The sequence below is a fragment of the Paramisgurnus dabryanus genome, chromosome 4 (genome assembly GCF_030506205.2).
Source record: "Paramisgurnus dabryanus chromosome 4, PD_genome_1.1, whole genome shotgun sequence".
Lineage (NCBI taxonomy): Eukaryota > Metazoa > Chordata > Actinopteri > Cypriniformes > Cobitidae > Paramisgurnus > Paramisgurnus dabryanus.
This window is the reverse complement of record NC_133340.1, coordinates 32,690,074-32,713,581: the sequence shown is the minus strand read 5'-3', so window position 1 is coordinate 32,713,581 and position 23,508 is coordinate 32,690,074. Positions and strand designations below refer to the sequence as shown.

Sequence of the window (23,508 nt, the reverse complement as noted above, 5' to 3'; positions counted from 1 at the left end):
AGAGAAGTTGTTTTGTATGGGGATAGGAGAAACCAGTCCAAATCAGCGTAGGTTAAACAGGCTTGGGAACAATTGTCTCATCATCTGGCATCCCCATCGTTGCGCCAAGCGCTACAATGATGTCAGGAGACGGGGGAATCCCAAGCTTGCCAGCATAAATCGGGCACGCCGTGTAACGGGAGGTTGCCTCTACACATGACCTGACGCCAGCAGAGGACATCGCTGCATCCACCCTCACCGCTGAAAGGGTTTGGGGGCTTTGAAATCGGACCCAAGAAACGCAAGCAAGGTCCAACCCCAAAGTACACTTACAAATCAAGTTCATATACATTAAGGTTTCTTATGAAAACATTTTAACCCTCTAGGCGCCACGGTCGACTTTTGTCGACAAGATGCGTCACTGAATGTAACTGCCGATTTTGTCACATAGGGTATCAAATTTCGTTCATCCCCACCCTCCACTAGATGGCAGACATGTCATACTTTATACCCGACTCAGAAAAACATCATGCTTCTATACAAACTCTTAGAGCAAGAGCGCATTGAAGTGCGCAACAGCATAGCTAGTGTGCAAGTGAGTCATTTTATCAGATCGATAACCTCAGCGAGTTTTTTCAATACATGATCATATAATGGCATCAAAAAAGCTTACCTGCAATGAAGTAGTGGGTCTTATATTCGCTGACAATGATTCTGAAGGGGAATATCTGCCTTCAGAAGATGCTGGTGATTCATTTAGTGACCACGATTCAGACACGCCCCTGCTTTGCAATCGTGCAACTGGACAAAGTGAAAGTGTAGCTATACACCAAGCACAAATGATGAATCCTTTGCCCAATGTCAGTGGTGGGAATGTTACATGGGGTCGGATAATTCATCGGGTTAGCAGGCGTGTTACAGGTGTGGGGAATGAGGCTGGAGGTAATATGCGCGTCCAGTCTTTTTACCGTGTGTAGCGGAGCGGTGCGCTGCCAAACACAATGTAAACACTCCACTGCGGCCGGCCTAAGCCGAAAAGGGTAATAGAGCGGTCGAGTGGGCAGCGAACACGTCTATCAAAAGTTTAAAGATGTAAATAACCAGACCCTGAAGGGCCAAATTGCGACTACGCCACCCCTGACTGTCAGGGGAACAATCCAAAGGACACAGGTTCGTTACCGGGAGGGGAGCAAGGAACGAAGGTACCAGAATAATAGCAAAATATATATATTTTTATTTACAGTTAAAATCTTTGGCACAACACAGAGTAAAAGGTCGCTCTTAAAGTGACCACATTAAACATACTCACTGGAAATGGATCAATGTTCAAATGGAACGGGAGATAACCCCTCGCTGCACACATACAATTGTGTAAACCCAATTTTATGCACACGGCACACAGGTGAAAATCATCAAGTAAGCACAGCACACAGTGTCAGAAACCCACACAAAGAAAAGAATAAGACGTTACCTCCCTCCAAAATGGATGACCCACCCCGCACAAATAACCCAAAACAAAATAACAATAACACAAAAGACACTCAATCTTTAAAGAAAAGTACACTCTTAAATGACAAACATCAAATAAATGAAAAAATAACAAAACACTTGAATAAAAAGAACTCAAAAGAAGTCCCGTTACCACGGGGATGAACCCAATGCTCGAAGCGGAAGTACAGGTATTTGTGTTCTCGTAAAGAGACAATACACTCACTACTGCTCATGGACACAATACCCCATTAATAAGGGTCTTACGAGGCCAACACTCTGCCTCATTCGTAGCAGTGTTAGTTCGTAACAAAAATGAATAACTACCCAGAAGTTGTTTGTTCACATAGTTGGTCAGCCCACCATCATATACGGATGTACAATGGTGGTTCACAATATACAAGGGCTATACGAGAGGTACGGTTCAAACAGTAGTTAGGATGACCTAATACTGGTCGCATAACAGTAACTCACCAGTAGTAAGGGAATAAAGAAAGAATAAATCAAACACATAGACATAAAGCAAACACAAAATTACATCACACACATAAAACCCATTATTACGAGACTTAGTGTAAAACACAAAATCAAGAAGACTTCAAGTAAACAGCATTACCCTGGCCGATACCAACACCGGCAAATAACATGACGCCCAATACCTCGAGCCGAAGTCACGGTGGTCCGAAGGGCTTTCTTCTAAGGCGGGTAACGGTAACTTTGTCCGTAAAGGAACGACGCGTAAAGTTCTCATTTACAAAAGCACACACCAGACATGGGGACTTGTGACTTGGTGACTTGGACTCGAGTCGACTCGAGTCGCTATTTTTGTGACTTGTGACTTGACTTGACAAAAAATAAAATACTTGAGACTTGACTCGGACTTGGAAGTTAAAGACTCGGGACTTGACTTGACTTGAGACACAATGACTTGAATGACTTGAGTGTTAATCACATCATGTTTTCAGTTTAAATATAAAATATATAAATTATTTTAAAAAATAAAGTCGACCCAGCTGGAGCGCAGGCTGAGAATGGTGTTGTCATGACTGAATCACGACACTATCATTCGCCATGCCCTCTCGTACCTTACGCACACCACGCCCACTTAGATCAGATATCAACATGTCAGCCGGAGGGGTATGGAGGGTCATTGCTTTTGGCTTCAACAAGATGGCAAAAGACGAACAGTGCGTTGCAAGACATGCAACATTAAAATCACAGGCAGCCAGACGGCAACCTCCAATTTTGGTAGTCATTTAAAGAGCCATTATGCCCAGTAAGTGCTTGTCAATTTGTTAATATCTGGTTAGTTGGTAGTTAGCTAATGTAATAATAGCTAATGTAGCCCTCATCATACTGTGTTGGGGACAAATGTGGGCAAAATAATTTTGATTTATTTTTTTAAATACTTATTTTTATTTTTGAATACTTCTTTTTCAAGTTTGCCACCTGAACACACACACAGAGAAAAATTACTTGATTGTACAATGTTAGGGGCGGTTCACATGTCGCGTCTTTTGCATGCTCAAGTTCGTTATTTCAAATTTAGGCGCGCGAACGGAAGAGGTGCGACGCGTTCGTTTTTTCTGGGCACATGTTTGAGAGAGAGAGAGAGAGAGAGAGAGAGAGAGAGAGAGAGAGAGAGAGAGAGAGAGAGAGAGAGAGAGAGAGAGAGAGAGAGAGAGAGAGAGAGAGAGAGAGAGAGAGAGAGAGAGAGAGAGAGAGAGAGAGAGAGAGAGAGTCTGTGCGAGAGAGAGGGGAGAAATGTAACAAAGTTTAATGTTGTACGTGAACTGTGTTTGAGAGAGAGGGAGGTGTTCAGAGAGGGGTCTGTTGGATGTTAAGCTGTTATTTGTTTTATGGACTTAATGTGGAAAATTTCAAACACAGTTGGCAGAAGTGAAAAATAAATAATTTATGAAGTTACAATTTTGTTTGATTCCAAGATGTATTTTACTGAACATGATCATTTACAATGCAAATCCAAATTATTGTAATTTACTGTTGTTACTTACTGTATATCTTGTCACTTTATTAAGATCAGATTCTGCAGGTAAAATTACAATAATAAGGTGACTTGACTTGGACTTGACTTGACCTACTACAGGACTTGACTTGACTGGACTTGACATAGCCTGTGACTCGACTTGACTTGACTTGCCCAAGAAAAAAAATACTTGGGACTTACTTGAGACTTGAAGGTTCAGACTTGAGACTTACTTGAGACTTGCACATGTGTGACTTGGTCCCATCTCTGGCACACACTGACAGGAGTTGTACACAGCAGCTAACCCGCCGTAGGCAAAGCGGCAATTAAATCGCCCTTGGCAACACGGTAAACAGCTTGCCGTCGACGACCGAACTGGCAAGTGATGGTGAGCAAAATACTCGTAAATTTTCCCCACAGGCAAAACAGCTGCGCCGTCACACACTCGGGCCAAATACCCTCTCTGTTCCTGGACGGTAATCAGAAATGCCAGATCAACCTGTCGAGCACATAGCAGCGTATTAATAGAATAAATAATTAAGAAACTGGCGCATAACGCGACCAAAACAATACGTACCGAAAACTTGCGGGAATGACCCCTAACAAGAACGTCCTCGCAGTGGCTCGTTCAATTCAAACGAACGCCAAACCACACTGAAATGGTGCAGCACGTAAATTTCAGTACACCAGCTCATATGAAACAACAAATAAAACGCACATACCTGAGGTAGCAGACAGCCCACGCCAACAACCAGTTAGCCAAATGGTCCTATGGTCGAACAGAGTAACATGAGCAAGCACATCCATAAAGTTACCAAAAAGATCGGCACACCATGCGAACGCACATACCTTGGCAGAAACAATGAATCGGGTCCCACGAGAGGGCGGAGCCAAAGGTGACGCATCACCAGGTAGCCCCAAAACTTGCCTTTTATATAATTCTCATCACATCACGTGACCTAAACCAATGCCCTCTCCTGGCTCTGCTACACGTGCAAGCAATGTAGAGCGAGCTGCGTATTCTCAAGCGGGCCCTGGGAGTCTGTCGGGCGAGGGGCCGACTTCCAGTGCTCCGTCCCATGCACCTCCTCACAATCACGGCGACAGTAAAGGCAATAGTCCCAGTTGTGCAAATTCTCTCCACTCGGGGCGCATGCGAGGCAGATCTGGCCATGCGGCTCGTAGCAGGAGCAGAGGCGGTGTTACACGGGGCAGAGGAGCCATTATGCATAACGTTAGTCTATCGGCGCGCAGATCAGTTTGTTTACTACTTACTATTTACTTGAGCATTCAGTATTGTGCAATATAGCATACAGAAGGTTAGGGACATTTTGGGGGGAAAGAAGTGCTGCATTTTATCATTCAAACATGTGACTTTTCATGAAAATTCAAGATGGCTGCCACATATGACATCATAATATGCAAATTTAATGGGACATTTTATTCCCCTCCATAAAGTGTGCCATCCTTAATATTTCTCTAATTTACAGAAAGTGTCTATCTCTTATCACGTTTAAGATATAGCCTTTTGAAAGTAACATGTCAAAATTAAACGTTTTAGGAAAAAACCTCTGGCGCCTAAAGGGTTAATTATTATTTACATAAAATAAACGTAATACAGCCACAAAACAAACTTATGAAAATATTTTAATCGTTATTTTTATGATAATTTTTTAACACAGCCACACAATTTCCCTTATCTCATGTGTTAATATTTTTTATTGTAACAATTTAGGATTTGCAAAAATAACTGTTGCATCTGTGTAGATTAGATAAGCAAAGTGTGTGCGCGTTGTGCACGCTATACATTATGGTCAAGCATGCGCCCTTAAAATAGCATAATGAACAACGCGCAACGCCCCACTGGCTTTAGACTAGTTTTTTTTGGTCGGTGGCGCAGTTGTTTTTTGAAACTGCAAAATAGCATCAGGGATGGTTTGCGCCGGAACATGCCTCCTTTTTTGCGCTGAACCACCCAGGGAGCGCAAGTTCATTCCATAGTTTGCCTGACGTGCGTCTGTGGAGGGAAAACCCACTGTGCGCCGGTGCAAAATACGAATGATACATGCGTCACTGACAAAGTCAATTGCGCTGGGTGCAAGATAGGGCCCCAAGAGTGTATAAATCTCATCAAAAGTGACCCTTCGTTTAGACAGCCAGCGACGGTATCGCTGTGTGTCACTCGTCTCTTTCAATGAGGCGTTTCTAAATCTGCTTGTCATAAAAAAATGAGTACCATCCACGCCAGTAACTGACGAGAGAAGGATGACGTTAACTCCACTGCTTTGTTCTCATTGGTAATCGCTCCCGAAATTCGCTCGACATTTGCATAAAGTTAAACTTTTATTAACTTTATTCTCACGTCGCTGGACACGCCCATACGGTCGCCAACGGTCACTTTCGCTCGTGTCACCGGATGTCGCCCGGTTTCCATTGAAATGAATGAGATCGCGTCGCTCTGCTTCTGCTGGTCGTTGGCTGTCTGAATGGGGCGTGAAGTACATCAGAAAAGTTTCACACTGCAATGCATGCTGGGTACCATCATAGTACAAAACGTATCCATGACTCACAGCGTGCATTGCAGCGGGAAGCTTTTGTGTTGTTTGTCACCATTAATGAGATTCATACACTTACTGTGGGTTCACACCAGCCGCGGAAGAGGCGGCAAAAACGCGCTATTCGCGCATAGTTGGACGCTTGAACATTTGAGTTCACTCACTTCATTCTCGCGTGAAAGCCGCGGGTGAAATTCTAGTCATTCGAGAAATTCACGCGGAAATGGGAGGGGCTTCTGCGACTCCGCGGAGACTACACCACTCCGCTCGCTTCCTGTAATCACGTCACTACTACAGAAAGCTCCTGATTGGTTAACGCGGCGCGGAATTCTGCCAAAGTTCAGATTTTTGAACTCGCGCGTTTCCTGCGGTAACGCTCAATTCGTGCGGATCCGCGCCGTGGCTACCGCGTGTACCGCGCCGCAGGATGCCTAATCGCGTGTTTGCATTGACTTAAAGGGGACATATTAAGAAAATCTGACTTTTTCCATGTTCAACTGCTATAATTGTGTCCCCAGTGCTTCTATCAACTTAGAAAATGTGAAAAAGATCAACCCAGTAACTTAGTTTTGGTAAACCATTCTCTGCAAGCATGTGAAAAAATAGGTCATTGTAATTTGGCTCCTATTGTGATGTCAGAATAAGGTAATACCGCCCCCTTTATCTGCACTATCCAACCACAGCACAGCCATTTAGTTCAGAGAGAAATTGAGAGAGAGAAAACAATTCACAGCACAATTGAGTTTCAATTGTAACAAACCACCATCATTGTGATCAGTGTTTGCACTTCAGCCGCTCATTTGCATTTAAAATGACACACCCAAAATGGCACACTTTTGCTCAGACCTAGATTAAGACTAGATTTACATCTTGAAAAAAATCTCATAATATGTCCCCTTTAACATGTAAATCATCCGCGCTTGCCGCCTCTTCCGCGGCTGGTGTGAATGCACAGTAACTCTTCGAGTCTGTGTGTCTCTAATTTTCTGAGTTGAAATTTTAGAATTTTGTGGTGTGTGCTGTACACAAACAATAAATGCTAGCTGACAATAAATAATTAATCCTCTTGACATTTCTTGCTAACAAAAGTTAGCCAGTCTTTTCTGACCACGTTTTGACTAGGCTTTTTTGCCATAACATTGCTTTGCTTTAAAATGCCCGACAGGTCCAATATCGAAAATTACTGTTTTGGTGTGTTATGTAGCTGTCTATTAAAGTAAACGATGTGCAAAGTAGTTAAACCAAAAATGTCTTGTCAGTAAGTCATGTTAGCACTAGTTCAATGCATGTTGCACTATTGTTGGACTGTGCGGAGACTTTGTCAGTTGACCAATCAGAGCAGAGTATACTATACCAAAAGGTGGGGTTTAGGCAGACTGCATCTTTGAACGGCTTCGCACAAATCGTTTGTGGATTTCTGAGAAATTAGATAATATTAAATGTATATTTTGGGGAAATTTTTTTGGACCTTTCGTGCATTTTAACTTGTTGTTGGTTAACATTATTAGGAAGCTTAGAAACTGGACCTGACTGGCACTTTAAAGCAACACTATGTTGTTTTTTTACCTTTAAATAATGTCTCTAAAATGATTTCAGTGATAGAACAACTTTAAACTGGACAAATTGTACTCTTGCTGCAACCTGAGCAGCCTCCTAGCTGCTACAAGCACACTCTGAAAGTGGCGGTGGAGGGTAGGAAACACAGCTCCGCCCCTCTCCCTGCCTGCAGAAGAGGGTCTGATACCAGGCACTGTTGCGCTTTTCAACCACATGGGGGAGCTGCAAGTCATTTTTACATGGAAACTACATAGTGTTGCTTTAAAATAACACAATGTTACAGCAATCAAAGTGAAAAGTGAAGATTCAAAAGCTCTACTAAAGCAAACATTGATTTTAAATGAAAAATCTAAACCTCTCTTAACGGCTTTTGTACACATTTGACAGAAACAAAGTGGTTTGTAATAAGGGAAAAGTGTTCGCCGTAATTCTTTTACTGTACATTTAAAAAATAAAGTATAATATAACATTTTCAAAATGACAGAATGTAATTTCATATGCTTCCTCACTAAGTCCAGGACACAGCTGTACAGCACAAATAATTTGCTAACAAATCCTGCAGTATCCACATTTCTCCAGTGTTGAGAAACAGAAAGTAAAATATAACTCATATTTAACGGCCTTCCCTCAACCTGCTCACATTTTGAATTCATAGTGAGCTCACATATTCATACTGTCACTGTATTACAGTATGAGAATAGTGTGACATCACTGTGATCATCACGTGAGCTCATGTGTTTACTGGGATAGAAGCATCCAGCCATGTTTATCATGTATATGAAAGCATTTGTACCTTTTATATTAAATCAAAAAACTGCATTTACATGCTCCTGTGAAATCAATTAGAAAAGATAACAAATAAAAATAAACTAAAACATGTAAATGAAGGAAATATTTTAAAATACTGGGATCCTCTATATGTGGTTTAATTCATTAAGCTTTCTTTAAATAGTTATGACTTAGTGATGGAAGAAACAATGCCTTTAAACAAAACAGTGTTTTCATAACAGACAATCTCTTTGCAGACCCCTGCAACAACTACACTGTGCTGAACAATTCAAGAAGATCCACCAACTATTATTCTACCTCCTATATGTGTGACACCTCTGTCACCTGGGTCGGCTGGTATCGGCTTTACCTTAATGGCCGTAGCACTCAAATGCCAGAAACATGTGTTGCAGTGAATAGATGTGGTACTAATATCCCACTGTGGTTAAGTGATGGACCTTAATAAAAAGACCTCCAGCTCCAGCTAACATACTGCTCCTAATAAGTGACAAAATAACGGCAAAAGTTTCCTATTTATATGTTGTGATTTGTGTAGTCACAGGCGTGTACAAATAGCAAGGTCATATGAGACACACACTATACAAATCATAACATATAAATAGGAAAACGTTGTCATTATTTTGTAACTTACTGGGAGCAGTATGCTAGCTGGAGCCATTTACTTCCAGTCTTTGTGCTAAGCTAGGCTAGCGGTGGGTGCATCAGACAGAGTTACAGCACGCACAGGGATGAAAAAGGTATATGAACTTATCTAACTTTGGGGGATACGGTGAATAATGTAATGTAAAATAATAACCAGTATAACCCTAAAAATTTTAAATGAAAGAAATAAGGTCATAACAAAAAATAATAATAAAACATGTAAATGTTAATCTATTTAAAACACTAGCTTTTCTTAGATATCTGTGACTCTTAGGGAAGTTTCCCAAACAGGGATTAGAATAGTTCTTGACTAAAATAAATGTAAAAGCTGTCCAAATTGAAAACAACTTACAATACATCAGTGCCCTTTGTTTTGCCTCAAAATGCACATTAGTAATGTTTTTAGTCAGGCATGTTTGGTTAAACTTAGTTATTTTTCCTAATTAAAGTAAGGCCTAGTCCTGGTTTAAGTTAATTCCTGTCCGGGAAACCACCGCATAGTGATGGGGAAACAATGCTTTAACGTTTTTCAGAAAACAATGTTTTTATTGAACAGATGACCTCATTGCTGACCCATGCTACAACTGCACTGTACTGGACAACGTTTGGAGAGCCACAAACTATACTCCCTCCTCCTACATGTGTGACACATCTGTCAACTGGGTCGGCTGGTATCGGCTTTACCTTAATGGCCAGAGCACTCGAATGCCAGAAAAATGTGTTGAAAAAAATAAGTGTGGTACTCAACTCCCACTGTGGCTAAGTGGTGGACATCCAAAACCTGAGGATGGAGTGGTCGTCAGAGATGTTTGTGGTCAATGGAACAGTTATTGCTGCAATTATCAGTCATTTCCCATTAGAGTCAAAGCCTGCACAGGCGGTTATTATGTCTATGAGTTTGTTAGTCCAACTGTATGCAATAGTACATACTGTGCAGGTAATTTCTTTATGTCTGTGATTCTTGTGTTCCAGTTATAATTGTTGTATCTCTGTTCATTAATTCCATTTAATCAAACCATTTCAGATGTCGACAGCATAAACAAAACCTACATAACTGTCACACCAGCTATCACCACATCTGGTAATGTAAAGTGCTGTTTCCTCCATTAATTCATGGTCTGGATTCACCACAACAGCCAATCAGTTTTGAGCATTTACTGTAACCTTTGCATGTGATGTCCATTTGTACATCTGATTAGATATGCATGTCTTTGTTCTTTAATTACAATTCATCAAACCTTTCAGATATTAAGAGCACTATTACCACTTATACAACTGTCATGCCAGCTATCACCACGCCCGGTAATGTTAATCGTTTTCTACTATTTTTTATTTTATTACGTCTGTAATTTATTAATATGTTCATTCATTGTTTCAGGTTTAAATATAACACAGCTTACAAATTGCACAGTAAGTTAACAGATTTTTTAACCCCTTTGCATTCCTGCTATATTTTGCAAAAATGCCTAGAAAAAAAACATACCCAAAGTAAATTGCATACTGTTCTTGAAGTATTTGTAGTATATGCATATGCATGGTTTTGATATCTTTAGAATGTCAGAATCACTGCAAGTCTTACTGTTATAAAGTAATAGAATTTTAAACACACTGAAAGAGGGGAAAAATATTCTGCCTACTTTTTGTAAACAGTTGTCTGCAGATGATATAGTGGGGAGCTATTAGCTGGAAAACACATTGGGATCATAGCATGAAGCCTTACCAAGCTTAACCAAGCAATTTGATTACAATATCTTAGAAAATTTGTCTTTTTTACATGTTTATCCAAGTTTATTTCTAGGCAGCCTTCTAAAAAGGGCACTTGGAGACTCCAAATGGCCCTTTGTAACCATTGACATAAAATGCTGTTTTCTTGAATGCTTCAATGTACAATCATATATGTACAACTCTATTTCTTGTCCAAATTCACTGTCAATAATTGCTGACACATAGTAAATGAAGCATAAACACATTATAGTGTTGAAAAAACTAAATTCTTGAAACTATATTTTGTGAGAAAAAAGGAAACAAAACAAGTGCTATAGTAATAAGATAATTTTAACAAGATTCTGTTAATATAAAGAGCAGCACAAAAAAAAGTATAATTTGCTCTGTTGATTTGCTTTCATTGTTTTTTTTACTCTGTATAAAAGCAACACAACAATGAACTTTATGATGTCTTTAAAGGGGCCATGAGAGAGAGAGAGAGAGAGAGAAATTCACAGCACAATTGAGTTTCTATTGCAACAAACCCCCATCATTGTGATCAGTGTTTGAATGTCATCAGTTCTTTTGCATTTTAAAGGACACACCCAAAATACCAAATTTTTGCTCACACCTACAAAGTGTCAATTTTGACATATATGATAAATTATTGATATGTTTTTTTGAGCTAAAACTTTACATGTGTACTCTGAAGACACCAAAGATTTATTTTACATCTTTAAAAAGTATTCTGACATGGCCCCTTTAATACAGATAAATATTAAAACAAAACCCCTAGCTCAACTCAACAAATACTGTTCCCACGGTCAGTGCAAAAACCTCTATAGAGGTGGATAAATGTGGGGTTAGTAAAAACTTTAATATGCAGTTATGTTCTTGTCCACAGGAAACGTTATGTGTAAAGAATCTCCTTGACCAGATAGAGAATATTACAGTTCTTCCTTTAAAGGTAAGTCTATCAGGTAAAATCTCAATACAACAAATACACTGTAAAAAATATTTTTTTTAAATTTGTAAATAAAGTTATCATTGTCTAAGTATGTTTTTCAAACAAATACAATTTTGTCTTTCTACTTCAGTTTCTTTTTTATTATTTGTGCTCAAAGAAATTAGTAAATTTAAATGGAATTGCTCAAGTAATATTAGCTTTGTGTTTTGTAATCGAAATCAAGTGGTGGAAAAAAACGACAATTACAAGTAAAAGATACCTACTAACGTAGATAATAGATGTGCATGCCCAGCTAACAGAGAAAAGATCTAATGCTGCGTTCACACCAGCAGCAGCAGAGGCGTCAAGGGTGAGTGATTTCAATGTTAAAGGGGACATATTATGAAAATCTGACTTTTTCCATGTTTAAGTGCTATAATTGGGTCCCCAGTGCTTCTATCAACCTAGAAAATATGAAAATGATTAACCCAGTAACTTAGTTTTGGTAAACCATTCTCTGCAAGCATGTATAAAAATAGGTAATTGTAATTTGGCTCCTATTGTGATGTCAGAATAGGATAATACTGCCCCCTTTATCTGCACTATCCAACCACAGCACAGCCATTTAGTGCAGAGAGAAAAAGAAAGAGAAAATAATTCACAGCACAATTGAGTTTCAATTGCAACAAACTACCATCATTGTGATGATCAGTGTTTGCACTTCATCAGCAGCTCATTTGCATTTTAAATGACACACCCAAAAATGGCACACTTTTGCTCAGGCCTACAAAGTGGCAATTTTAACATGTTATAATAAATTATCTGTGAGGTATTTTGAGCTAAAACTTCACATAAGCACTCTGGGAACACCAAACATTTATTTTATATCTTAAAAAAATCTCATATGTGAAGACGCGTTGACGCGCCTGTGTAGGGCATATAGGAGTTTTCCTTACGCCAAACGCTTGATTTTTTCCCAAACCAGTTCAGATAGGAGTTTTACTCAAACATGATCTCAGGGGCAGCTCGAACTGCTTCACTGCAGAAGCTGCCTTGAAGGCTCCGTTGAGGGTTTAAAACGCCAACGAGCACTTCCATTGGTCATTTTTGTGACCCAATCATATTTCTTTCTGCCCCTGAGCTCAGTTGCATTTTAAGTGACACACCCAAAAATGACACACTTTTGCTCAGGCCTACAAATTAGCAATTTAAACATGCTATAATAAAGGTTCTGTGGAGCATTTTGAGCTAAAACTTCACATACACACTCTGGGGACACCAAAGATTTATTTTACATCTTAAAAAATCTCATAATATGACCCCTTTAATTTAAAGGGGACAGAGAATGAAAAACCATTTTTACCTTGTCTTTGTTGAATAATGGTAGTCTACACACATTCACGAACATACAAAAAGTGCTAAACATGCTAAACATCTCAGTCTCATAGAAATTCCTCTTTTAGAAATGTCAGCCAGAAAACGGCCCAATCTGAAAAACTGATGCTTATGACATCACAGGCATCTCACTGCCCCTCCACTTTAAAATAATTGGCTACATTTTTTGAGTGGCAGCAAAGTCAGCCAATCAGTAATGAGATTGCAAGTTAAGCCAGTAGGGGGAGCCAAATAGGTGCAAAACCACTTGTTTAAAATCCCCCACCCTAATAGAGCTATCTGAGAGAGGTTTTTAGGAAGCTTCTAAGGCATTACAGACCCAAACAAAAACATTTTTGTCTACATGTCACATCACAGAACAAGGATAAATACCCCGTTCAATCATTCTATGTCACCTTTAATTGTCACCATTGTTGAGATACATACTCTGATGTGACTTCAATGTTTTTTAAACAACAGGACACTTTTTATTTTGGCAGAAAATTTTGGGGAACATTGGGAACTTTCAAGCAACGTTCTTACCGTGGGTTCACACCAGCCACGTTTGAGGCGTCAAATTTGCGTCTACTGCATCTAGTTTGCCGCTTGAACATTTTGAGTTTACTTCATTCACGCATGAAATTCGAGTCATTGAGACTTTCACGTGGAAATTCGCGTCATGGGAGGGGCTTCTGCGACGTCCTTCCTGTAATCACGTCACTACTAGAGCAAGCTCCTGATTGGTTAACGTGGCGCGTTTTTCTGCCAAAGTTAAAATTTTTCAACCGCGAATGAGGCGGAATTGCGTCTACCACGCCGTTCTAAACACCTCATACAAGCCGTGAGACCTCCAGACGCGCATCAACGTGTCTTCACATTGACTTAAAGTTGAAATCACTCACACTTGATGCCTCTATCGCTGCTGCTGTAAATATTGGATCTTTTCTCTGTTAGCTGGGTAGCGCATCTGTTATCTGGGTTAGTAGGTATCTTTTACTTGTCTTTGTCGTTATTTCCACCAATTGATTTGATGACAAAACACAAAGTTAATATTACTTGAGCAATTCCATTTAAATGTACGAATGTATTTGAGCACAAGTAATAAAAAAAACTGCAAGTTAGTCTTGAAATATTGAAATAAACATGACATTTTGAAGTAGAAAGAAAAAATTTTATTTGTTTGTAAAATATACATAGATAATGCTTACTTTATTTACAAATTATAAATAACTAAATAATTAATATATATATATATATATATATATATATATATATATATATATATATATATATATATATATATATATATATATATATTACAGTATTTGTTAATGGTATCTTTTTGGAACCTTTGCCATTTCCTTATTTCCTGTATTAGGATGTGACCATACTTTTGGACATGGTCTTGAGCGTTACAGAGAAGATAAATTCTAGTGACCCGAAGAAACAAGCTTCAGATGTGTTAAAAGTCAGTGAGAAGCTTGTGTCAATGTTGGTGAAGCCAACAAACACCTATGACAATGTCAGTTTCACTAGTGATACTTTAGGTGAGAGAAACAACTATAACTGAAACAATATATAATGTAACTGAAAGCATGTGCTCATAAAATAACCTTTGATGATTTGGATGACAAAAAATGTGTTTCTTTAAAAATCAGAGGCACAAGTCTTCATGGTTGGACCGCAGGCCAACTTAAATAAAATCCCTCATCTCAACACAACAAATGCTTCAATAGACATTGATCTCATTGGGATCGCCAAGAACAATCTTCATACAAGTATGCAAAAATATTGTTGTAGTTTAAAGGGGTTATATTATGAGATTTTATAGATTTAAAATAATTATTTGGTGTCACCAGAGTATGTATGTGAAGTTTTAGCTAAAAATACCCCAGAGATAATTTATTATAGTATTATAATTTAGTATAAATTCACTTTGATAATGATAATGATGAAATAATGTTTTATAACAGTTTAAAAACGATGGAATGTAACATTCCTCTAACGTTTACACAAGCAACAGGCCCGGATTAACACAGTGAAGTGCCCCTGGGTGACCAAGTTTCAAGTGCCCCCCCAAAAATTATACATTATATTATATATATATTATATTGAACTCTAATCATTCTTTTTTTTAGGAGCACTGTAGCCCATGACTGAAAATTTTAGGAGTGCCAGCTGAAAATTTTAGGGCACACCTTAAATCAGCCTGCAATGCAATTATTCACATTTTTCCAAAATAACTACATAACAACTGAAAAATACTAAATAGTCTTAACTTTATGCAGTTGCTACACATGTCATTATGCACAATTGATGAAACTTTTAGAATAGGAGGTTATAAACCAAAGAATCATACAACCCACTTCACTAAATCTAGGCATAAGATACATACATATACAATAAGTTATAATCAGATAGCATACTGTAATGAGATGAGTGGCAGGGCAATCTACATACATGTATCCTTTAGACGTTTCTCATCTTTTATCCAGTTTTCCCTAACTGGGCACTGATGTCTGAAACCTTTATTGTCATCTTTAATTTTGTTGGTGTTAATGTAGGCTAAAAGTTCTCCCGCTTTCTTTGCCTCTCATCTCTGCAATGTTTAATTTTAAATCCGCGCCAGCGCGTCTTCTCGCGGTTCTGAGTGAGATGTGTTGACTTAACCCGGGCTGCGTAGACCCATCGGTACAATCAACTGAGCGAATGGTAACATTAAACGATATATGCGTCATGCAAATGAGAGTTTAAAAGCCGATCGCGCATTCCGTAGTTTTGTCACTGGTGCCGCACACGCGCGAGTACTTGTAAAAAAAAAACACTTTGGCCGCGGTCTGGAACCCTTTGATGCCCCCCATTGCCTGGTGCTCCAGGGCACTCGCCCAATCCCGTCTATGGAAAATCCGGCCCTGACAAGCAACAACTGTTCTTAAAACATTAAAAAACTGAAATAGAATTACAATAATGGACATTTTTCAACAAGACAAATATACTTTTTGCCAGGTTTTCATAGAAGTTGTTTGTTTTTCATTGGCTCAAATTATAAAATATAGATGTGAACTTATTTTTTAATAAAGGAAAACGTTTTAAATAAAAACATTTTTTTGTGTAGACGAGACAGTAAAACCATAAGATTTTAAGTTGAAATGAACAAATTTCGATTTATTTTTTAAAAATGAAGAAGTTGAATCAGCATCACACGAAATACTTTTCACAGTGTAAAAGTTTTTGTTAAATGGGGATTGGTTGGGGGAGAGGTGTCTATCTTTCCTGTATTTCACTCTGTAAAAATATGTTTACCATACATCTGCAATGTTTAGACTCACTTTGAATTAAAAACGTCAATGAAATGTGATTGTCTTTCTCTGTATCTGTTGCAGTGTCAGCAGCTGTCGATTTTATTAGCTACAACACAATGGAGGACCTACTGAAACCAAACTTCTTCAACAAATCAGATGACACAGTTAAAACCATGATGTCCACTATCATCTCAGCTACTCTTCCTAAAACCAACAACACAACTCTCACCAAACCTGTCAACTTCACCCTCAAACACATCAGAGTAAGTTACTCTCCTTAGCTGCGTTTCCATTGCAGATTAACTAATGATATGCGACTTAAACTTAGTTTTTCCTCTTACGATAAGTCATTCCAAATATCATGTCGACTGATGTTGGTAAGTTTACTAACTCTGCTAACAAACATATGATGGCTCTTTATGGGCCCACTTAGGGCTAGCCTTAGGGCCCCCAGCAGGTTTTGCTTATTGGCCAAATGTTGGCCCTTAGCGCTGGCCCTGCACAGTAAAATGAAATATTGCTGTCAATGAGAAAAAATAATGCGTGGTCGTCATCTATTGTCGTAACTTTTTTTAATACGCTGGCGTGGAAAGAAATGTTAATTTCTGTGGTAAATTTCCAGCAGTGGTAAATTCCTCTTAAATGATGTTTGAATATTCTTTCTTTATATGAAGGAGTTTGTATCTGGAGGAAATCTTTCCTGTGTGTACTGGAACATCAGTGAGTGGATTGTAGATGGTTGTTCTATTGTACAGACAAACAGCAACTACACTGTGTGTTCATGTCTTCATCTGTCAACATTCGCTCTCATCATGGAAACCAGCAGCAGCCCATTAGAGGTAAGAAAGGCGGGGTGCATGATTTTTGAGAAATGCTTTGGAAAAGGGAGTCGGGCCGAGTACCAAAACACACTTGTAGCCAAGCAGCTGTAAGGGGCATGTCTTCTAACCAACATTGTTGCCTGGGTTGCGTATGTGTGGGGCGGGTCTATCATAAGAAGGTCATAATTCTATTGGGGTAGGGGTGTGTTTGTTTAGGTTATTTAAAATGACAACATTGGCTTTCAAAGCTCGTGCACCCTGTCTTTAAAGTTCCAGTCAGATCCAATTTCTAAGCTTCCAATTATTGTTAAGGAGTCCCCAACAACAGGTTTAAATGAATGCAAGGTAAAAAAGAAATTCTCAAAATATAAATGTAATATTTCTCAGAGATCCCCAAACAATTCATGCAAACACGTTCAAAGATTCAGTCTGCCTACACCCCACCTTTCGGTAGCCTTCTCTGCTTTGATTGATCACACAGTTAGTTGTGATTGTTTTTTTCACACGGTTAACAATAATGCAACATGCACTGGCCAAGTGCTAATGTGACTTGATGACAAGACATTTGAGTTTGAAAACCGATATCATTACACATCTTTCATCTTTAATCCAAGTGATAAAAACAATGACAGATGTAGGAGACGCAAGTTGGTTAAAATAAAGTGGGTACTGAACCATCTTTCATGGCCAACTTTTAGCAAATCCCGCCTTGAAAAAGTCTTTTTAACTCATATTCTTCACATTTTTATTCTTTGGTAGTGAAAACAAAACAAAAATTGCCTTTACAGTTGAAAACACAATGTCTTCTCGACATGATGTTAAAACACTAACTAACGGAAGTGTCTGTGGCAGGTGAGGATTTTTAACCTAATGATAAAGTAATCGAGGACACAAACCAATGGCATAAACAGGGTGCAAGACCCAAAGGTGTTTAAGACATTAGACTGTCACAAGTGTCACAAATTGCTACATTAGCATCATCTACCCCAAATATGGGAACAACTTAAGTGGCCAAAATTAGTTTTGTACCACCCCCTGTGCAGCTTGAAAATAGATTTGAATCAATAATAAATGTGGGTGAAGAATTTCCAAATGATCACAGATCACAGATCAGCCAGTAGCTAACAGAGCTAAAAGACACCCAACATACAGGCAGCGGCGCTCTGCTCAGACAGCAGCCGAGCCAAGCACTCGGATAGTGACTGAAGACATTAGACTGTCATTGGAAGCAAGGCTACCCTTAAATACTGTTTTCCCCGGGGCAACGGTTCCTTTGCAACATTCGGGGGATTTTTCTGTCTACATTGGCTTCACCAAGAAATGTTTATAAAAAAATTATAGTTGTTGTGGTTTGTTGGTCTTTTCTCTTTTTTTCTCTTCTCGTTCATCTTTCTTTAGTGATTCTGTTTATTAACAGTAGGTGTTTATCATTAATGGTCAATCATCACTTCATTCATCTCTTCATTATCTTATCAACTTTCTCACTTCTTTAACACAACCACACCCATACTTGGCTTTGGTTTAGTCCACATTGGCTTCAGTTTCTACACAAGGTTCATGTGGGCTAAGGCCTTGTCCACACGGACACGGGTATTTTGTAACCGTGACTTTTTTCACGCAGTTCGGCCTTTCGAAACGCTGGTGGCACTGTTGTTGTTTAGACCAGTGTTTCTCAACCCTGGTCCTCAAGGACCCCCTTCCAGAATGTTTTAGATGTTTCCTTATTTAAAACACCTGTACCAACTCATCAGCCTCCTTCCAGAATGTCTCCCTAACAAGCTAATGATTTAAGTCAGGTGTGTTAATTAAGGAGACATCTAAAACATTCTGGAAGGGGGTCCTTGAGGACCAGGGTTGAGAAACACTGGTTTAGACAGTAAAACCGAGATTTTTGCCTTGCAATGTCAGATTGTGCTCCGCGATTTGAGTTTCAATTGCAAAAACCACCATCATTGCGATCAGTGTTTGAATTGCATCAGCTAATTTGCATTTAAAGGACACACCCAACATGTTATAGATAAATTATCTATATGGTATTTTGAGGTAAAACTTGATATGTGTACTCTGGGGACACCAAAGATTTATTTTACATCTTAAAAAAAGTTTTGTGACATGGCCCCTTTAAACCAAGCATGTGTGGACAGGATTTTTTTTTGGAGGAAACTCCAGGTATAAAAATACCCGTGTCTGTGTGGGCTAGGCCTAAGTCAGATGGGGCCAGCATGGAACCTGCGGACAAACCTACTTAGGGCCCATATTTCAAGCCCACATAGTTCCTACATTGGCCTCACCAAGAAATGTTGGCTGGGTACAGACCCATCTCATATCTTCCTTTCATAGGCAAGATCATTGAAAAGGTTGTCTCTTATTTCTACATATTTTTTCCTCTCATTTCTATGTAAAGCAATTTAAATGACATCTGTGTGTGAAATTTAATATAAAAATTAACTAATTTTTGATACTGGATCTGACTGGCTCTTTAACACTGGTGAGACTTATATTTAAGGTCTAACAAATATTATGATCCTGCACAAGCTACTCTCAGAGCCGGCGCCAGACCATAACTAACAGGGGGGCACTCGGCTTTCAACGGGGGGCACGCAATAGCAACAATAACTTGCAGAAACAAGACATTAAAACAACAAATACAGCAAGCACACACTCATACAACTGGTACGACTGTCAGCTCATTTCCCGTATAAAGTGCAAAAGACCACAAACTATGCGCAAAACTACTGAACTTCGACCGCGGCGTGAGCGCAAGCTGAGCTCCGCTGCGCTCGCGCTACTCGACGCAACAACAAACCGCCCTCGCGCGACGCAATCCATTGAAATGAATGGGCATAGCGCACACCGCGTCCTAGCTTTAAAAAAGCCGCTTTACCATAATCACGTCGTAATGCAGTTAACGGTCTATAGCCACACTTCACATTAAGCTTACGTAATTTAAAACAACGCTAACTTACCTTTGAAATAGCTGAAGACGGCGTGTAAGAACAATAGACTTCCTTAAAAAAGTGTCCTGTAGATTTGTAAATTCCACCTCACCTCTAATCTCTGAGTTTGAGCCAGTCTGGGTTTGCATGAAGTCAGATGAAGCAGGCGGTGCTGATTAGTTCTAAATGTTCTAATATCCATATTTTACACGATCCATAAAATGCTGCGAAAAAACACGTTGCTAGTATCAAGTCACAAATATGCTAAAGACGTAAGACGGGTGAGATGCGGCAATACATCCAATCAGAGAAACTGGTCTATTTTAATTAAAGAAAACATATATCAACTATATTTTCCTCATTTGATTACATTACAAGTCATGAAACATTCAATGTTTAATTTATTTTAATTATTCTTGATATATATTAAATTAATAAAAACTTTGTAGGGGGGGCACAACAACCTGTTCGGGGGGGCACTGCCCGCGAATGCCCCCCCATGACGCCGGCCCTGGCTACTCTACAATTTTGTCAGTCATAGTTAGTCTTTAAAAATCAGAAAAGTTAATTAAGCAGTCACACACTTTAAAAGAGATAGAGAGATAAAGAGAACTGAGGCAGTCTATGCAGGTAAAAAAAGGAAAAATGTTAAAAAAAATTATTTCTCTTGATATGTTCTCAGGATGGTCCTCTGATGAAGTTGGTGAATTTGGTGTTTGTGATCGTGGGTCTGGTGTTTACTAGTTTGGCTCTGTTGACTTTTGCTTTCTGTCGATGGAAACCTGGAGTGAACAATGTAGCTCGAATCAACCTCTGCATCAGTCTGCTGTCTGCTCATCTTCTATTCTTACTCTCACAACAATTCCTGACTTTCATAAAACCTCATGAGGTGAGAATTATTCATGACATACAACATCTCTAAATGTAAGCTACAGCTGACTGCAGTCTCTCTGTGTGAAAATGATTTATTTTTAATAATTATTCAATCTCTTCAGGAGTTGTGTGCAGTGATATCAGGAGCTCTTCACTTCTTCTTTCTCTCCTGTTTTGTGTGGATGTTCATTGAAGCTGTGCTGCTTTTCATCTTTGTGAAGAACCTATCACAGATCAGCTCTAAACAGAGGGTGATGCTTAGCAGCGGATTCTTGATTGTGATTGGATATGTGATTGCTTTTGTTATAGTGGGCGTGTCTGTTGGACTGGTTCCTGAAGGCTACGGCAGTGAACAGTAAGTTCGAAGATTTATATGTATTTTATTTGACCGTATACATGTATCATAATTACAGGTAAGATTAAACTCTTACCTTTTATTTGAATGTTTTATTTCCTGTAAACAGATGCTGGATTAAACAGGAGAAAGGCTTCATCTGGAGTTTTCTGGGACCTGTTTGCTTCATTCTTGCAGTACGTTTAGTTTATATGATTTTTTTTAAACTCTTTTAACCACTGGAAAACAAAGTAATTGTTTCTTTACTGTGTTATTTTTGCAGATAAATACTATTCTCTTCATCAGTATCATCATCAATCTGAACTCAACTCTCAAAAAGCTGAACGCAGAAGTTTCACAGATGAAACAAACCAAGTAAATATCATTTTAAAGAGAGAATCATATATATACAGTAAAGAAACACATGAATAATTTGTATTTCTTTCTCTGCAGGATTATGGTTTTTAAAACTCTGGCCCAGTTTGTGATTCTTGGTTGTCCCTGGATTCTGGGTTTCTTCATTAATAACAATCAGATGATGCAGATTCTCTTTCTGATCCTGAACTCACAGCAAGGAACCTTCATCTTTTTGGTCTACTGTGTTTTTAGTGATGAGGTGAATCATCATTTACTCCTTCACAGACTCTTTCTGCCATCATATTAGATACTAAATTAATTTAATGCTACTTGAGCTAAAGCCTCACCCTCGTGTAACCCTAAACATACTAGAGAGAAGCAGAGAAGTCAGAGCTTTAGGTTTCTGCATGACACCAGACAGAAGAAAGAAAAATAATAATAACCAATCCATGTATTCTTTGTTTTATTTGTTACATTTTATGCAGTCTAGTAACCTCCTTCTTCTCCTCTCATCTCATTCTTGTTCAGGTCAGACAGCAGTATGTGAAGTGGATGACAGCTCTCCTCCCTTAACTTAAACCCCAAACCATCAAAAGTGCCCCCCCCCCCAGAAAAAAACCCACTGGGAACTAGGGCTGGGCAATTTGGCAAAAAAATTATATTTTTCTGTATCAGTCAATATTGATAATTATCATGATAAATGACAGATCTTTATTCCTCTAAAATTTAAAGGCAGGTTTTTGCTCCTCAATGAAAGTTGTAATTATTGAATTATGATTTAAAACAAATTTTTATTCAGAACATGACTAATACTTTCCAAACAAGTGCTCAATTGAAGTAGAAGACTATAATCATCTTGTTTTACTTTTCAGACATCTGCAAAATGATTTTTTGGATTTGTAAATAATGTTAGCGGTGTCTAAGTTATGTTTTACAAACAAATACTATTTTGTCTTTCTACTTCAAAATGCCACATTTATTAATCTTTTTATTATTTGTGCTCAAATACATTCGTAAATTTAAACGGAATTGCTCAAGTAATGTTAACTTTGTGTTTTGTCATCGAAATCAATTGGTGGAAAAAATGACAAATGCAATTAAAAGATACTTACTAACCCAGATAGTAGATGAACCATGCGCATGCCCAGCTAACAGAGAAAAGATCTAAGAATGTTCCTTGAAAGTTCCCAATGTTCCCAAAAAAAGTGCTGCAAACATAAAAAGCGTTCAGTTTTTTAAACGTTCTAAGAACATTTCTGGGTTGTTTAAATGTTAGAGGAATGTTACATTCTACCATTTCAAACGTTATGACAATGTCATGTTTTAATCTTCACACAAAGATTGTTTAAAAAACTGTTTTCTATATTTACTTTTTTGCTTGTTATGTCAATAATAGAGGAATATTGTATTTTATTATTTTAAAACTGTTATAAAATATTATTTCTGAATGTTCGGTAAAAATATTGCTTTAGAAAACACATTTCACTTATTAAGTTTAGATGTTGATGATTTGTTTCATTTAAAGTCACCATTATGGTGATCAGGGTTTGTTTTAGTTGGACTCTTGACCCTTGCAGTTTTGTTTTTCATCATTTGTGTTAACTTTGTGTGTATAAAGCACATTTATTTCCTTAATGTAAAATTAATAGTGCAATTCTGTGGTGGTTGGTACCCAATAGTAAATATCATCATTTAATTCATTGATTTAAAATGTTTTTTTTTTTTTGTCAAAATGAGACCCATCACTCTCACATACAGAAGTTTGTCATTAAGGAATTTTAGAAACTATGGACAAAAATTAACCGCTGTGCATTTGGGATGCACAACCATCAAGAATCAGAGTATGAATCTCAACATTGACCAC

The 23,508-nt window shown here is 38.4% G+C and overlaps 1 protein-coding gene across 1 annotated transcript; it reads left to right on the top strand.

Moving 5' to 3' along the window:
* The first annotated feature begins 632 nt into the window (after positions 1-632).
* Positions 633-22,217, top strand: LOC135736135 (adhesion G protein-coupled receptor E3-like). Its single transcript, XM_073814607.1, has 13 exons — positions 633-921; positions 8,592-8,759; positions 9,554-9,804; positions 14,400-14,568; positions 14,680-14,799; positions 16,405-16,586; positions 16,998-17,162; positions 20,763-20,969; positions 21,076-21,308; positions 21,418-21,484; positions 21,571-21,662; positions 21,741-21,903; positions 22,173-22,217. The coding sequence occupies exons 1-13, from the start codon at positions 633-635 to the stop codon at positions 22,215-22,217; spliced, it is 2,151 nt and encodes a 716-aa protein (XP_073670708.1).
* The last annotated feature ends 1,291 nt before the right edge of the window (positions 22,218-23,508 follow it).